Genomic DNA, 17,500 nt, shown 5'->3' with positions numbered 1-17,500 from the left:
AGACTCAAACCGCACAGACACATCATGCATACATCTACACAGATATAGCTACAGTGTATAGCTACACTATATAAACACAAGGTTCATTCCTAGTCATGGACACAGCTCACAGACTACACGGCTCTTCTCCCTCTCTCACTCCATCACTGCTCTTCTCTCTCTCTCACTCCATCACTGCTCTTCTCCCTCTCTCTCACTCCATCACTGCTCTTCTCCCCCTCTCTCACTCTATCACTGCTCTTCTCCCTCCCTCTCTCACTCCATCACTGTGTCTGCATTTTGTTTGTGTCAGACACAAAGTTGACTATAAAGCAGGATTTCATAAAAATGCATAACTGCAAAAACAGATGTACACACACATACATGCACAGACATGCCCCCGTGCGTGCACACACACCCACACACACACACACACACACATGTGCACATTCACGTTGCTAATTGGGCCGTGAATCCCTCCGTCTCCCCAGCTGTGTGGGGTTTTATGGACAGGTGTGGGTGCAAATTAGAGCTGTTTCGCTCCCATCACAGGCACGGCCCCTCCTCCCATCTCTGTCAATGAGATCCGTCCAGTAGGGTCTTTCATTTCCTCGGAATAGCTGCTTATTAGTTGCTACACCCTAGCGTTCCAGACACATTGGACCTCCTTCAACTTCCCTATCAACTTCCCTGCAGCAGCAGCAGCAGCAGCAGCAGCAGCAGCAGCAGCAGCAGAAGCCCCACTAAATAGCTCCAGAGAGCCCGTCTGTGGCAGCAGGTTGATGCTGAACTCGTCTGTCATCTCGTATATATATATAGTTATGGGATGAAATACGGCTTGGTATGACTACTAATGTGCTCTCTATAAGCAAGATTAGAGTCACATTCGGGATAAAGTAGTGCCCTTTTTTTGCTTTTTTCGAGCTGTCTCGTCAGAGTGAATTCTCCTTTTTGTCTGCAAACAAACCTTGAAAATACACCCTCTTCTTAAAGAATGAGTCTGAGACAAGGGCGGGATTGTAAAGACACACTGCTGTCACTTTGATTAAGTCTAAGGGAAAGGAAACACTGTTGAAGTCAAGAAAGAACTCAAGTTTGACTGTTGGGTGTGTCTTCCTCTCCTTCTCTTTCCAAAGGTTACTACTTTGAAATTCCATCCATTGGGGCTATCCGGATCAACACACAGGTCTGTTACACTCCGCTTCTGTGTATTTCACGTGTGTGTGTGTGTGTGTGTGTGTGTGTGTGTGTGTGTGTGTGTGTGTGTGTGTGTGTGTGTGTCTGTGTGTGTCTGTGTGTGTGTGTGTGCGTGCGCGTGCGCGTGCGTGTGCGTGTGCGTGTGTGTGTGTGTGAGAGAGAGAGAGAGAGAGAGAGAGAGAGAGAGAGAGAGAGAGAGAGAGAGAGAGAGAGAGAGAGAGAGAGAGAGAGAGAGAGAGAGAGAGTGAGTTAAAATGAGAGAACTAGCCTTGGCACGAAATAAGGTGTTAGTACTGTGCCTAGCCATGCTTATCTTGCGTATATGTCCGCGTCCTATATTTGGCCACGGTAATCTAGTCTTACTTCAAACCCATATATCTCCCGTATGAACATATACAGCAGTCTTTTGCCATTAAGCGATTGCGATATTGGCCCGCGCTAGCATCATAAAGCCGTGCCTGCGTGAGCCGCGGCTGGGCTGTGCCAGCTGTGTGTGTGTTTCAGCAACGCTCGCTCTCTCACACACACACACACACTCATACACACACACACACATACAGTATTAATGTCGGTGGAGCGGCACAAAGATCTGCACGAGATCCAGTGCTTTTATCGGTTCATTTTTAGTTCAGGCCTGCCACGTCTCCTTTGAAGATGCTGCCGGTGATTCTTATCTCCGCCTGGAAACGCACCATAGAGGAGCCAAGGAGAGGTGGAGGGAGGGAGGGAGGGAGGGGGAGGGGGGAGGGGTGTGAACGCAGTCCTAATCCATGTACCCCTCTTTATCTTTCTTTCTGTTAACACTTGTTTGCTTCATCCCCCATCCTTTCCCATTCTCCCCAAGCTAAAGCCCCGGGGATAGAAGCACTCCCCTCCCCTCCCCTCTCCTCCCAGCCGTCAGCCTGTTAGAACCTCTTCGCCTCTGAGGCCTGACTTGTCTGAAGAGCCCCCCCCCACCTCTCTCTCTCTCTCTCTCTCTCTCTCTCTCTCTTCAGTTTCTCAGTCTCTCTCTCTTTTTCTTCCTCATCCATCTCTCATTCACCTTCTATATCTCATCCGTCTTTCATCGTCTCTCTTTCTATCCCCACGCTCTCTCTCCCTCTTTCTCTCTCTCTCTCTCTCTCTCTCTCTTTCTTTCTGTCCCCCTCTCTCTATCTCCCTTTCTGTCTCTCTCTCTCTCTCCCTCTTTCTCTCTCTCTCTCTCTCTCTCTCTCTCTCTTTCTATTCCCCACGCTCTCTCTCCCTCTTTCTCTCTCTCTCTCTCTTTCTTTCTGTCCCCCTCTCTCTATCTCCCTTTCTGTCTCTCTCTCTCTCTCCCTCTTTCTCTCTCTCTCTCTCTCTCTTTCTATTCCCCACGCTCTCTCTCCCTCTTTCTCTCTCTCTCTCTCTTTCTTTCTGTCCCCCTCTCTCTATCTCCCTCTCTGTCTCTCTCTCTCTCTTTATTTCTGTCCCCCTCTCTTCTCTCTCTCTCTCTCTCTCTCTCTCTCTCTAATGGCTCTTTCTCCCGTGCCTCTCCTGCCTCAGGTGTCCCCCCCAGGCGTGGTGATCAGGTCCCATGAATAGCCTGCTGTCAGCTGTTCCATTAGCGGGGCTCTAATTTAGCAGCGGGCGTCTGCCAGCCGCCGCTAATGGCCTCTCCCCAGCAGGTGTGGCGCCATTGGCCGTCGCCACGGCAGCCACGGTGTCAGCAGCAGGACGGCACACCTGCGCATCGCGCCGCGCATCACGTCCTGTCACTAACCATTACCCCTGCTGCCTCATCGCCACCCACACACACACACACACACACACACACACACACATATCTACACACACCCTGCCAGACCTCACCTCCCAATGACACACACACTTACACACCAGAAATATTCATAATGACACACACACACACACCAAACATGCACTTCTCACCTTCAACAAGATGCACACACACCCCAGACATCTGCAATGTCACACACTTCACCTTGAGCGGCACACACAGTGAAAACATTGGCATTATTAGCCACACCTCATAAACGAGCCGCGTTGCGTTGCTGCGATGGGTCTCACACACACCCACAGCCAAGTGCAGCAAGACACTCGGACTTCCACTCGCTAACACTCTCCTCATGCGACACACCTCACGGGATACCACACCTGCTTCGCCCATGAATCAGAGAGGGCAGAGGCGTTGTTTCTGTTGGGCTATTTGTCCACACACGCCCCCCCCCCCCCCCCCCCCCCCCCCACCCTTCTGTGTGTCCCTGCCAAAGCCTCACACTGTAGAGATGTTGGGCTGGTTTTGTACCCGCTGTCAGAGAAGCGCCGTCATTTGTTTCCATGCAGCGAGCTCTTTTGAGAAGCGAAAGGTCATGCGTGAAATGGTCTTAACAGGCACACTGGTGACAAACATAATCACACACACGCGCTCAGTGGCAGCGCGGTTCAGTGCTGGGCTCTCCCCCCCCCCCCCCGCCCCCACTGTCATCTTCTCAAGCCCAGGGCGAGGACCTCCTCCCGGCCGCGCCGGTCACGCTCGCTCCTCCGCGCAGGTACCCGGCTCCTCCCGGCTGGCCGCGTCTTTCGCACGCCAAGAGTAGATAAGGCCGTCATCACAATCAACTGTGGCGGGCTCATTTGGAGCTGAACAAGCCGACTGTATGTGCAGCACAAGAGGGGTAGTGTGGTCAGGGCTGTATGATGGGACACGACAGGAGATCTCTCCTGCAGGTTATGTTGACTGTGAGACTGCGGCCACACATTTAGCGCAAGCGAGGGGACTGCTGTTATGTTCTTCTCTAAATGGGCGACATACAGTATTGTATGGGTCGTCAGACACTGAACAGGTTCTGGAAACACATTTACAGGTAAGGGACCGTAGGGGCTGGTTTCTCTCCTCTCTTTCTCTCTCTCTCTCTCTCTCTCTCTTTCTCTCTCTCTCTCTCTCTCTCCCTTTGTCTCCATCTCTCTCCCTCTTGCTCCCTCTCTCTCTCTCTCTGTCTCTGCAGAGGTGGTTGTTTATGTTCTGGTGGCCGTTTCCTGTCGGGCGTATAAACGCCGTGAAAAGGTCTAGCTGTCAGATGAAAGATCTCCCCGTGGCGCGCCGAGCGGCAGCTTTACCGAGCTAATAATAGAACGGGTTCCGCCTGTCAGCACCTGGCCGTTCCAGGCGGGGATTAAAAAAAGAAAGAAATATAAAAAAAGAAATAAAAAACTGCATTCGTGCCGTGGCGCGCCAACTCAAGAGAGGCTTTGAGAAAATGGGCCGGGGGAAGGTTGGGGTTGAGATGTGTGTGTGTGTGTGTTCATGAGTGTATGTGATAGAAAGAGACAGAGAGTCTAATACCTGGAGGTTTTTGGTCAGGGTTTCCGTTCCTATCCTATTAGACCCCAGTGGGGGTTACAGATTGATAGGAGAGACCACAGTAGACCAGCTTTGATATTGGATTGTGGAACAATTTTAGCTTGATGTTTAATTGAAAAGCCTTTCCTTACATGAACAATCTCCCCAATGATATCTGTGTTAAGCGGAACGAACAAGGGAAGACTTTCAGAACATGGAGGCTCACGCCGCGGTGGTTTGGCACTGAAGCATGATCCGGTAAAGAGGCCGGGACGGAGAGCTCATCTACCCTACCACAGCCCTTCAGCCCTTTGGGACTCAGTGCCGAGGGTCCGCGGGAATCCCGTTTTTATCCCACGGACTTGAGCTCCTTCCCACGAGCCCCCTCTGCGCCCCTCTCTAAATCTCAATTTGCCAGTCTCCAGACGAGGGCAGTCTCCAGACGAGGGCAAGGCTCCGGCCCCTGGATTGAAGCGGCGCCTCCTAAGCGTGTTATATTCATACCTGGCTGGAGGCATCGATGATGCATGGGAGGCAAATCCTGCCGTTCTCACTTCAGCTCAAATAGTCAGTCGCAGCCAATAAGAGGAGAGCTTTCGAATCTGGCCTTTCACGAGAGCCAATTAGTGCGCAGCACTTTGTCCCCCTTCAGGGATTGTCGTGATCCAATAAGGAAGTGAGTGGTGCTCCTGAGAGTTCTGTTTGAAAGCCATCAGGAAGACTCTCAGAGTTTTGGCCCTCAGTATCAGGCCCATTTGAGTGTCTCTCCCAGGCTGTCATTAGAGAGCTAATAGGTGAGAGTGTCCACGGGAAGAGGCAGACAGAGAGAGGAGAGGAGAGATCCTGTTCATCGCTCAGCCGCTCGCTTTAGCACGCCTCACGGGTGGACTTTAAAGGCTCCTTTATGAGGAGGGCTGTTTGGCCCTGAGTGCACTGCAGCCTTTTTACTGGCCTCCCCGGCGAGGTGGTTAAGAGTGTGTTTTATGCCTCCTCCAGAGGCGCCTCGTCATGGCTGCTCGTTTTACTATCTCCTCCTGGCATTTAGAGCTGTGTGTGCGAGTGTGTGTGTGTGTGTGTGAGTGTGTGTGTGTGTGTGTGTGTGCGTGTGTGTGTGTGTGTGTGTGATTGTGTGGGTGTGTGTGAGTTACAGAGTGCATTTAAACAAGCAACCTACGTCAGTGTGCTTATATGCAAACTTGTGTGCATGTGTCTGACAAGCTCAAATAAATTGTGTTGCAAACAAAAGCCCCTGTTTGTGTGTTGCAAACATGCACGTGTGTGTGTGTGTTGTCTGCTCTCATGAATTTTATGACGTTTCAGGAGTACCTGGATGTTTTAAGTCGGCCCATGGTCCTGGCTGGAACCCCAGCCAAACAGGTCCAGTGGACCAACGTCTACCAGGACGCTCTGGTGAGGGAACACACATCTTCCTTCTCTACCAACAGGCACTTATTTTCAAGCAATAGTTTCACAATTACACCTGTACATATATAGATATCTATACATACATACATACGTCAGTTAGTGAGGAGATTTTCTTTTGAACCCTGGAGCATTTCCACGGGTAATTATATTTATTTTTTTTAGATATGAACAACACTATGCACACTACAAAAAACCCTACAAAATAATTGGTCCGTCATATTTCCATACGACCTCTGGAGAAGTTCTTTATAGTGAGAATGCAGTGTGACCAAACAAAATCACTAGACAGATTGTCCCATTAAAACGTATCGTGTCAGTTATGTGGAGTAAACACCCATCCAAGACAACAAACAAAACTGAGCTGGTACTGAACGGGCTTCCTTGGCCGTGTGTGGGTGAGGAGGGGCTCTGGTTGTTGCCGTGGTGAGCAGACTGCCGCCCAGACAGATGCCAGGACGCCCAGCTGCACGGACAGCACCACGGACAGCACCACTGTGCTCTCCCTCAGCTTCTGTGTCTCTCAGTGTTCAGCTGCTTCTTCATCATCAACATCTCCAGGATGACATTAGTTTGATTTATGTGTGTATGTATGTATGTGTTTATTTATGTATGTATTGGTAAATAACCAGCATTGACAATATTTGCTTTGTCATTGAGGCTCTTCTAGGTGCCTCTGTCTCCTTCTGTCTGTCTGTCTCTCTCTCTCTCTCTCTCTCTCTCTCTCTCTCTCTCTCTCTCTCTCTCTCACACACACACACCTTATCTTGTTCTTTTGAGATGCTTATAGCTGTGATTGGGGGGGGGGGGGGGGGGTTGCCAGGTTATTCCCACTATATTGAGTTATCCGATAACAAAAATGCTGTTTTGCAATGAGCTGTAAAATAATGCCACATGTGGTTTCCTCAGGGCCTGGGACTGGTGATCACTGGAACCATGCCCGTCTTCAACCTCACTGCTGACGGGGACACACGGGTAAAAAGGGAACTCCTCTGGCCAGGCAGCTAATTACTTACAAAGCAACTAGATCAATCATGCATAGTTCATAGTTCCTTTCCATGCTCTTCCTCTGCCTTCAGACCAGTGTGCTCTGGCACAGAATGGTGTCCTTCAGCAGGGCCATTCCACCATAACTGCTATTTATATTAATCTCTTAACATTTAAGGTCATTTGGTCAACATTGTGTATTGCCCTCAACACGTGCGCTTATGAATTAAACATATCAATTCATTACTAAGTCAATGTTGTTCCAAGAATATTTCAGATTGCCCTATAGGTTGATTTATGACATTGAGAGCATGAAGGCTGCAGCACCCACTCTGTGCTGAGTGAAGTGTAACAGTGACCCCTAGTGGAGTTGTAAAGATTTAATTTTCCTCCTGACAATGTCTGCTCAGAATCAGCTGATCCTCGGAGTAATGGGAGTGGACATTACACTGAATGAAATTCAAGCACTCACGCCTAGATACAAGGTAACTCATACAAACAAGAATAACATGCAAATCAACCAAAACCTGCTTGCTCAATCAGTTATACATTGACATATTGCTCTGTCAAATTATCCACACATTGAGACGTGAACCTACAAGGTAACTCATACAAACAAGAATAACATGCAAATCAACCAAAACATGCTTGCTCAATCAGTTATACATTGACATATTGCTCTGTCAAATTATCCACACATTGAGACGTGAACCTAGCAAAACAGTTTTATAGGAACTATCTATCTCCCTGACACTGTTCCCTCTCTTTCACAGCTTGGGGCAAATGGATACACATTTGCCATAGACCCTAATGGCTACATCCTCTTGCATCCTAACCTACAGCCTAAGGTAAGAGAGGCACCTCTGTTCATATGGTGCTGAGAGAAATGGAGAGAGGCTGCGGTACAAAAAAAGAGAGAAAATATATGAGTTAGGAACATTGAAGGCCATTTCTGCATGTATTTGCTTTTGGTTCAGACTATTTTCAAATGTTTCATAAAAGAAAAAAGGAGAAACATTTTCAGGAGCAACAAAAGACCATTTAAACTATGCACTCTGAGTAGTGTATGTTGTATTGAATACTTCATAAATGATAGTCATTATAAATGAAGACACATATTCCATCATTATCTTGATAGTTTTCTCTGTTTTTCCCCTAAAGTATTGGCATCTCTCTCTCTCTCTCTCTCTCTCTCTCTCTCTCTCTCTCATTTTCTCTCTCTCTCCCCTGCTCTCTTCATTTTCTCTAACTGATGGATGTGCCGTGTGTGGCGTTGACATGTGTCTGTCTGTGTCTGTTTATCTCCTCTCATTGTGTCTCTTGTCTCTGTCTCCTCTCCTCTCTCCTCCTCTCCTATCTCCTCCTCTCCTCTCCTCTCCTCCCTCCCCTCCCTCCTCTCCTCTCTCCTCTCCTCTCTCCTCCTCCTCTCCTCCCTCCCTCCCTCCCCTCTCCTTCCCTTCTTAGACCATTAACTTCAGAGAGCCCGTCACTCTAGACTTCCTGGATGCTGAGCTGCAGGACAGCAACAAAGAAGAGGTAAGAATTCCTTCACTGGATGTCGGTTCAAGTAACAGTTTATCCCGTTTATTCAATTCAATGGATTCAAACAAGTCAGTTATCTCAAGTAAAAGCTCATTCTAGGAAGATCCAATGCATTGATCAGATTAATGATAATTACAGTCAGTTTAGTCTGAAGGTGTCATTGATTACCATGCATAGTCTTCCTCTCACTGAGGAAGTGGACACTTCTACAGAGGTGTTACTCCGTCTCTCCCCCTCTTTGTCTCGCCCTGTATTTTTCACTTCATAACCCCTCTTCTCTCTCTCCTTTTCTCTCTCTGTCTCTCTTTTTTTCTCTCCCCCTAGATCCGTCGCCTGATGATTGATGGCCGGCCAGGGAAGAAGAAGATAAAGACCCTGATTAAGTCGATAGATGAGGCACGTCACCCCTGCTCTCAGTCAGCAGTCCAACTCACATTCCCAGAAATGAGCTAGCGTCACTTCTGATAGCGTTTCCACACACAATCACTCTGCTTACATTTTCACCTAGTTATATATATATATACGTATATATATTGGACTGCAACAACAACCCCACCAGCATTTCTCACCGGAGTCCCATAAGAGCATTTCATTGGTACACAAACTGTTGACATATTAAACTTCACAGGATGAACTTGAAAATGTCATGCAGTCCTTTAAAATAGGGTCTGATAATAGATGGGAAATGTCAAATGCATCTAGCCTTGCTCCTGTTCTCAAGCTCAACCCTCCCTGCCCCCACCCCGACCTAACCCACCTCCAAATCAACAGACTCTTATTAGAACCTTGCTGAGGAACCGTGCTACAGCTCTCTCACATGAAGAGGAGCCAAAGCAATAGATGTGTGTTGATGGGTCAGGAGAGGATGGGTCATAATCAAAGCTCTCATTTCCCTGCAGCGCTACATTGACGAAGCCATGAGAACTTACATCTGGACCCCTGTGGATGGAACAGATTACAGGTGGGTGGGTGTCTGTGTGTCTGTGTGTGTCTGTGTGTGTGTCTGTGTGTGTGTGTGTGTGCGTGCGTGCGTGTGCGTGTGCGCGTGCGTGCGTGCGTGCATGCGTCTGTGTGTGTGTCTGTGTCTGTGTCTGTGTCTGTGTGTGTGTGTGTGTGTGTGTGTGTGTGTGTGTGTGTGTGTAAAACCAAGATAAGTATGTAAGAAATGTTTTTGAAGATGCCAACACTACCCCTCCATGAGGTAGAGTCAGATCTTCTAGACGTCCAGTACAGTATGGGATGCCTTCATTCTGAGTATCTGCCATGTAGCACTACGTCTGCTCCCCTCACCTCATTCCTCTCCTCTTCCTCCTCTTCTTCCTCTTCCTCCCTGCAGTTTGGGGCTGGTTCTGCCCACCTACAGCGAGAGCCACATCCGAGCCAATCTGAGCGACCAGATCCTTCAGGTTCAGTGTGAGTACCGCCATCTCCCCTCCTCCGTCTGCACAGACCTCCTCTCTTTATCCTCCCAAAAGGTGTTCCAGATCCCCCTCTCTCCGCACAAGAACTTCCCCATCCCTCGTTCCGAGACCATTGCAAAACGAAGCTCTGACCTGGTGCCTGGAGCCGTCGCGCTCTCTCCCTGTTCCTCTCTCTCTGTTTCTTTCTCTCTCTCTCTCTCTCTCTCTCACTCTTGGTTTATTTCCCAATCTTTCAGTGTCGGTCTCTGTCTTTATCCTCTCTCGTTCGCTCTCTCTCTCTCTCTCTCTCTCTCTCTCTCTCTCTCGCTCTCTCTCTTTGTTGGTGGTTCCAGTGACTGGACGTGACCGGAGTGCAAGTATCACGCTCCAAACACACAAACTCCCTCTCTCCTCTCTCCCTCCTGTTTCCCATCATGTGCTGTAACTATGGTGATTTTTCTTCCCGTCTTTTCGGTGGAAGAAAATCCCGGTAAAAAAAAAAGGACAGAAAGGTGAAAGCGGTGTTTTTTTGTTACTGTTTGTTTATTTGTTTGTTTGTTTGTTTGTTTGTTTGACTGAAGAAAAACGGAGGTGAAAATAATGGTGATCGTCTGCTATTATTTTTCTTTGCCAAAAAAAAATGCTCTCGCCTTTTCTTCTTGAAACCATGCAATGATTCTGAAGCAGTTTTGTGTTTCAATAAAGAGTGAAAACAGGCATGCTTTTCACCATTTTGATTCACTTGAAACTGTTTTAATTTGTTTCATCAGGTTTGTCCCTTTTAAACTTTTGTTAAGTATTTTTGTTTTATTCCTCTGTGTATGTGTGTTGTGTTCTGTGTGACGAGCTTTGGAATCATTCAAACTCTCAGATCTTCAGTCAGTGCTCATGTCTGGAGTACTGTCCTCCATAGAGTCTGTGTTTATTTGGTCTGGAAGGAGAGTCTCTCTCTCTCTCTCTCTCTTTCTTTTCTCTCTCTTTCCTCTTTGCTCTCTGTCTCTACCTCCTCTTCTCTATCTGTATGAAACTCTCTCTCTCTCTCTGTCTATCTCTGTCTCTCTCTCTCTCTTCTCTATTTCTTTTCTCTCTCTTCTCTCTTTCTTTCCTCTCTGTCTCTACCTCCTCTTCTCTATCTGTATGAAACTCTTTCTCTCTCTCTCTCTCTCTCTTTCTCTCTCTCTCTCTCTCTCTCTTCCAGACCAGGGTGTTCCTCTGTCATTCTGAACCACCTGTTTGACTCTCTTCCTGTGCATTTGTTTTGTTTTGAGCTTGCCGCTCATTACATGTCTTCATTAAAGAGATCTCTGTCTTTCTCTACCTTTGTTGGATCTCGTTCGGTGGATTTTCTTTCTGGGTTTTTTTTTCTTTCTGTTCTCTCATCTTGATGTCATGTTCCTCACTTTCTTTCCCGTTCCGTGTTTTCATTTCCATTTTGACTGGATCAAGTTTCTCTTCTGTTGTTATTTTTCATTTTCTGTTTCTGTTTCTGTTTCGTTCTGTTCTGAGGAAACAATATTTTTATTCAAACAGTCAATTGAATAAAATATTGTCTGTGACCCCCCCCCCCCCCCCCCCCCTCCCTATCCCACCTGCCCCCCCCCTTTGTTTCTTTTCTTGCTCCTTCTCTGATGGATCCACACAGTGCCAGTGTCAGACAGCAAGGGCAAGTATACTCCATATTGGTCCACCTCCCTAACCTCCCACCCCCACCACCCACTCTCCGCACCCCTGCTCTTGTCCTGAGGTCCTTCCTCCCTTCCACACCCTCACCTGTCCCAGCCTGCTTGCCTCCTCTGTTCCTCCTCTCCTCTCCTCACCCTCCTGCTCTCGCTGCGGCCCAGACCTGTATCTTTCTCAATACCTGTCTTTCTCTACTCTTACCTGTCTATCTGTCTACCTGTATCTCTCAGTCCAAATCTCTCACTGGCTCTCTCTCTCTCGCACACACACAAGATCATGGTACAACAAGTTGCCCTCTCCAGGCACGCTTTCCCCCCCCCCCCCCCCCCTCTCTCTCTCTCTCCCTCTCTCTCTCTCTCTCTCTCTCTCTCTCACTCTCTCTCCTCCTTTCCTCAGTCCCTGGCTGTCTGGTGTCTCAGTCCTTCACTCAGGTCTCTCTCCTGTCACCCGGAGGATATTAAGAGCTTTGCAGTCTGTGTTTTAAATAAAGAAAGAAAGCTTTGTCCTTGACTACTTAACCTTCATACCCCCTCCCATTGTTGAGTAGTCTCTGTCCGAATGGCTCTCTCTCTCTCTCTCTCTCTCTCTCTCTCTCTCTCTCTATCTGTCCTCTCCCTATTTTTCTACATTTCCTCTCTACAAGTAGGCTAATTCTCAGGCATCTTTAATCGGCTGTCAAAGCCCCCAATCCAGGTTGCTTAAACTGTCCCATGTTAGTGCTCAAGTACTCAAAGTCATCTAATTCTCCGTGGGGGGGATTATGCCACTCCAGGCGATGTTGTGTTTATTCCTTTTAGATAACCGATTTTTAGCAGACAGCATGTGCAAGAGAGATAGAAGATACTACTGCTATAGTAAGAGTGATAATCTCTGGATCTGATGAAGTGTACTCAAAGATTGTTCATCACAGTTTAAGATCGGACCATTTCCCAAATGAATCTGCTTCTGTGTAAAGAGCTTTGTCTAGTTAGCAGTTATTTTAGCATTATAGACGCTAGCCCAAGTCCTTGCTCACTAATGCATATATTTCTTTTATGAAGCGTTCTTGACACTTCAACATGAATAAACTATCAGTGAAAGGCAAGTTGTGAAATGAAAGCATCAAAGCTTCCTCTCAGTGTTAGCTTGTTCTGTGTTTGCCTTGCTGGCATAAAATGACAGTTGATGAGCCTGCACCCTTAAAGCAGTTCAGTCATCGCCAGTCATGTCAGGTGAGATGGTAGAAGATAACTAACTACAGTGAATCATGTTATCTTTGACTATAGGAGCTAACCAGTTAGAACGGATCTTGACAGCTCTGGTTGTACAAAGTTACTCTGAAGTCGGATGAGCTTATAGAAGACGGACAGTATATGATCAGTCAAATGCATGCCAGACCAGCCATTCATTATAGCCAAGGCTGTAGCAGCTGACCAAGAAGTTCCCCAGGGCTCTCTGTCAGGTCCCCTCCTGTTGTCTGAGATTGGTGCGCATTGTTGGCGCCCAGCTCACATGTCGTCCTCCTGTGCCCCGTGTCTTCATCGGCTTGATACCCGCCATCACCCCTCAGGCAGCCAGGGCCACAGCCCTCCCATTTCCACTAAATTCTGACCTGGAAGTGCAAGGCATTGTGGGCGGAACACTACCTGGGCACCATTTAAGTTTAAAGTAACTGTGGAAAAGATGCAGGTGTTTAATTCTCATGTATATCTGTACATTCAGTTTTAGTTTTGTCAGCATTGACAAGATTTTGAGTCCTTATATGCTGATTTTGCGTCCTCTTCTATTTGATTATATGGGGTCATTTCTGTGAAGATGATGTGGAGACCTTCAGAGTTGCCCCTGACCATGCCCTTCACAATGCAGTGCACTTCCCCCAATTGCGTGTCTGTTGGAGCCAGCTTCCCTCTGCCTATCTGAGGGGTGATCCGCTTCATCAGGACCCCTGCGTCACCCACCTCCCCTGCAACAGTTGGCCATGTTGATGCCCGCTTGTGGAAAAGAATGGAAAACCGCACACCGTTTGTGACAATGACGGTCTGATAACTCGCTTCCTGCTTACTGTGTAATGGGGCGGAAGTCAGTTCTCTGACACTGAAGAAGCAAAAACGACAAAATTTCCAAATCAGATGATCCAGCGGAATGTCATTTATCTGCCAAAATGGAGATGAAAAAATCATTCGTTTTGAAATTGACCAGAAAGAAATGCTAAGTCCACCCGAGCACCATATTGGCTAACGCCAGTGTTCTTCCCCCATTGACTCCTCCGTGTTGCTATGGTAACCGTCCCCGTCGCGTCCCCCCTGCACTCCCTGAAGAGCCACCGCTGTTCTCCCAGAGTCCCCCGTTCCGCTCTACGCGTGCCGCTCTTCCCAGATAATCTTCCCCCTTTCTGTTGCAGATTTTGAGTCACTGCTGCCCAACAGCTTTGAGTCCGAGGGCCATGTGTTCATTGCTCCCAGGTAGCTGTGCTCTCTCTGTGTGTGAACTCTGTGTGTGAACTCTGTGTGTGAACTCTGTGTGTGTGAACTCTGTGTGTGAACTCTGTGTGTGAACGCTTGCCTCTGCCACCACCTCCTCCTCCTCCTCCTCCTCCTCCTCCTCCTCCTTCCACCCCATATGGTGTTGTTCTGTGCTGGTCTCTTGATGTGTGTGTGTGTGTGTGTGTGTGTGTGTGTGTGTGTGTTTTTGTTTTGTTGTGTTCACTTGCTGTTGTCTTCTGGTCTCATATTTTCCTCTGGCTTACTGCCATTCCTGCACACTTGTAGTGTAGCCAACCAGGGGGGTATTCCAAGTACATGGTTCAGTAACAAGCCTGAGTAAGTTAACCCAGAGTGAGTGATAACGTTTATGACTTACTCTGAGTTAACTTCCCAAGGTTTGTCATTAAACCACATTCTTAGAAATAACCCCCGATCCCTAGCAACACATACACACATACATACTCTCACACAGACACACACACACACACACACACACACACACACACACAGACACACACACAGACACACACACACACACACACACACACACACACACACACACACACACACACACACACACCTCTATCTTGCACACATGCTTCTCTTTCCCATGTCTAATTTCATATTGCATTTAAGAGTAGCTGTTCTTGTGTTTTTTTGGGTGAGTGTAAGTGCGTGACTGGGTGTTGGTTTGTGGGCATGCATATGTGTGGGTCTGTGTCTGCGTTGGTGTTGTGTGTTCTTTCTCCCTATCTATTGTGACGATGTCTGTCAGCTCGTGGTTTTGGTTGTGCTGGGTGTGTTCTTCATATACAGTGGGGAGTGGATTGGCACACCTGTGTGTACTCTGCATATTTTTGTATCTTTACTAAAGTTGGTGTGAAGCATACCATTTTCTAATTCATTATTTATACATATTTAATTCTGTGTCTATGTTTCATATGTGGCCTATACCTCTCCTCCCTCTTCTACTGTTTCTATCCATCCATTTCTTCATAGAACATTTGCCCATCTCCAACTTCAAGCATGCTTGCATGTGCCCGGCTGTTGAGGTCCATGTGAGCAGAGATTAATGATTATGTACATGGATTTGAACATTTGGGCCTGTTGTGACGTCAAATCTTTTGCACTGTAGCTTTTGTGTGAGTGTGTGTGTGTGTCAGGTTTCTCTCTCTCTCTTTCCATGTGTGTGTGTGTGTCTCTGTGTGTGTGAGAGAGATAAGGGAAGGGGTGAAACTGAAAGAGAATGTATTATTCTTCCTCTGCATGTGTCCCATTGTCTACCAGTGGAAACAAAAAGTGTGTGTGTGTGTGTGTGCACTTCCCCATGTCCTCCCAATGTTGCCACAGAGAACCAATGAATAATTTGCATGTCAATACAATCTCCCGCCATGGATGTTCAAAGGTTATAGCAAAGCCTGTCACATGTCTATGAGGAAGTGTGGAAGTGACTGTGTGTGTGTGCATGCCTGTGATTTGGGTGTGTGCATGCATATGTGTGTGTGTGTGTGTGTGTGTGTGTGTGTGTGTGTGTGTGTGTGTGTGTGTGAGAAAGAGAGAGAGACAGAGAGAGAGAGCATGCACAGGCATTGCAACTGAACAGGTGAAATGTGCATGTGTGTATATTGAGTATCTTTTGTGATGTGTGTATGTTCTCCTCCTTGTGTGTGTGTGTGTGTTACTCTTTATGTATTAAAATCACACACAAACTGTCCTTAGGGAATACTGCAAAGACCTGGAGCTTTCTAGCAACAACACTGAGTTTCTTCTCAACTTCATCGCCCTGATGGAGAAAGTCACGCCGGACTCCAAGCAATGTACGTTTTCAAACATCCAATTCCAGCTTCCATTGTGTGTTTGTTGGCAGCATAATGAAATTATAATGAAGTTATTTGTAGTGTTTATTTGTGTGTGTACTACTGCAAAAAACAAAGTAACTTAGGGCCGATCATGCTGACCAATAGCTTGTCTATGGTTACAGGTGATAACTTCCTTCTACACAACCTAATTCTGGACACGGGAATCATTCGCCAGCTTGTGGAGAAAGTGTGGAAAAATAAGGATCTAAAGACGTAAGTAGTGTACACATATAACCCCCTGTGTGTGTGTGTGTGTGTGTGTGTGTGTGTGTGTGTGTGTGTGTGTGTGTGTGTGTGTATGAGAGAGAGAGTGAGTGAGTGAGAGTGAAATGAGAGTGAGAGATTGTGAGTGAGTGTGAGAGTGAGAGAATGAGAGAGTGAGTGAGTGAGTGTGTGGTAACCTTTTCTCTTTGTTTTGGTAGATATGGCTTCCTAGCAGTCTTTGCAGCCACAGATGGAGGGGTCACGCGAGTGTTTCCCAATAAGTAAGTGGCAGACCTGTTATATGTGACCTGTTATATGTGTTGAACTAGTTCTACCTCTCCATGGAAGCGATCATGTACAGGTCGATTGGTCTCCTTAGTGGACGGTGTGAAAGGAGCAATAGTCTAGAAAGCCCCTTACATCTAGTTCTAGAGATTGACTATTAGTGTGAGTAATTGTTTTTGTGTGCTTTATGGGGGCAGTGTCATTTGCAAAGCAGTCAGTGTAGTTTCGATATGCATATGAGAATGATCTCTGCTCTGAAATTTGACTGAGAAATGTTTTGTTCCTAACAATTGGATTTATTTATCTATCCATCCATCTATCCATCCATCCATCTATCCATCTATCTATCCATCCATCTATCCATCCATCCATCTATCCATCCATCCATCTATCCATCCATCTATCCATCCATCTATCTATCCATCCATCTATCCATCCATCCATCCATCCATCTATCCATCTATCCATCTTCCTTAGGGCTGCTGAAACTTGGGAGGAGGACCCTGAGCCTTTCAATGCCAGCTACTACCGCCGCAGCCTGGACAACAAGGGCTACATCTTCAGAGCTCCTTACCGCACAGGTGAATACAGCCTTAAGTGGAGGAGGTCAGGCACCACCATAAACCGATTGGTCTTCCCTCATTACTCATCCCTCATCCCTCCGCTCCATCCACATACAGACACAACACAGAACACCCAGGAGAGGGGTCTGCCCAAGCCTGTTTCATCGCTGCTGGTGCAGAACTTTGCGTTTCACAGAGGAAGACAAACACCTAACAGAATTTCACAGAAATGAATTCAGCCTGACAAAAAGTTCATTCATTTTAGGCCAGATATTGACCAGTGCAATTATCCATATCACTTTGTGGAATAAAGAGTGGGATTGTGTTATCTCAAACTAGCTGGACACTTGGAACATTTTTCAACGAATCAGATTGTGTGGCAGCTACTAATCACTGTAATTGTTATTGTAGCTGAACTGTATACTGCTGAAACCACTTGATTGCGCCTGAATGTAGGATAGGTTCTGGGAAGCCAAATGGGGGTTATTATATCTGTCACTGTAACAGCAGCATCTAGCAAGTAGTGGATAAAAACAAGGAAAACAGCATGGTCCTTCTCCAGCATGACAGTCCCCTGTGGCAGTCCACCACTGCCTGCTGA

The 17,500-nt window shown here is 47.1% G+C and overlaps 1 protein-coding gene across 4 annotated transcripts in view; it reads left to right on the top strand.

The window, feature by feature from the left end:
- The window catches only part of cacna2d2a (calcium channel, voltage-dependent, alpha 2/delta subunit 2a), a 195,085-nt gene that overhangs the window by 167,961 nt on the left and 9,624 nt on the right, over positions 1 to 17,500 (top strand). For 2 of the 4 annotated variants that reach the window (XM_031568291.2, XM_031568289.2), the window contains 15 exons: positions 1,116 to 1,165; positions 5,816 to 5,905; positions 6,827 to 6,892; positions 7,315 to 7,389; positions 7,678 to 7,752; positions 8,369 to 8,440; positions 8,771 to 8,842; positions 9,346 to 9,407; positions 9,783 to 9,859; positions 11,489 to 11,509; positions 13,907 to 13,967; positions 15,708 to 15,805; positions 15,970 to 16,060; positions 16,270 to 16,332; positions 16,814 to 16,917. In XM_031568291.2, the coding sequence (XP_031424151.1) occupies positions 1,116 to 1,165; positions 5,816 to 5,905; positions 6,827 to 6,892; positions 7,315 to 7,389; positions 7,678 to 7,752; positions 8,369 to 8,440; positions 8,771 to 8,842; positions 9,346 to 9,407; positions 9,783 to 9,859; positions 11,489 to 11,509; positions 13,907 to 13,967; positions 15,708 to 15,805; positions 15,970 to 16,060; positions 16,270 to 16,332; positions 16,814 to 16,917 (1,077 nt within the window). The remainder of the gene's footprint in view (positions 1 to 1,115; positions 1,166 to 5,815; positions 5,906 to 6,826; positions 6,893 to 7,314; positions 7,390 to 7,677; positions 7,753 to 8,368; positions 8,441 to 8,770; positions 8,843 to 9,345; positions 9,408 to 9,782; positions 9,860 to 11,488; positions 11,510 to 13,906; positions 13,968 to 15,707; positions 15,806 to 15,969; positions 16,061 to 16,269; positions 16,333 to 16,813; positions 16,918 to 17,500) is intronic. The other 2 variants (XM_031568292.2, XM_031568290.2) reach the window with 1 other exon arrangement.

The sequence above is a fragment of the Clupea harengus genome, chromosome 5, assembly GCF_900700415.2.
Source record: "Clupea harengus chromosome 5, Ch_v2.0.2, whole genome shotgun sequence".
In the NCBI taxonomy this organism is placed as follows: Eukaryota; Metazoa; Chordata; class Actinopteri; order Clupeiformes; family Clupeidae; genus Clupea; species Clupea harengus.
The sequence above is the reverse complement of the archived record's forward strand: the minus strand, read 5'-3'. Positions and strand labels throughout refer to the sequence as shown.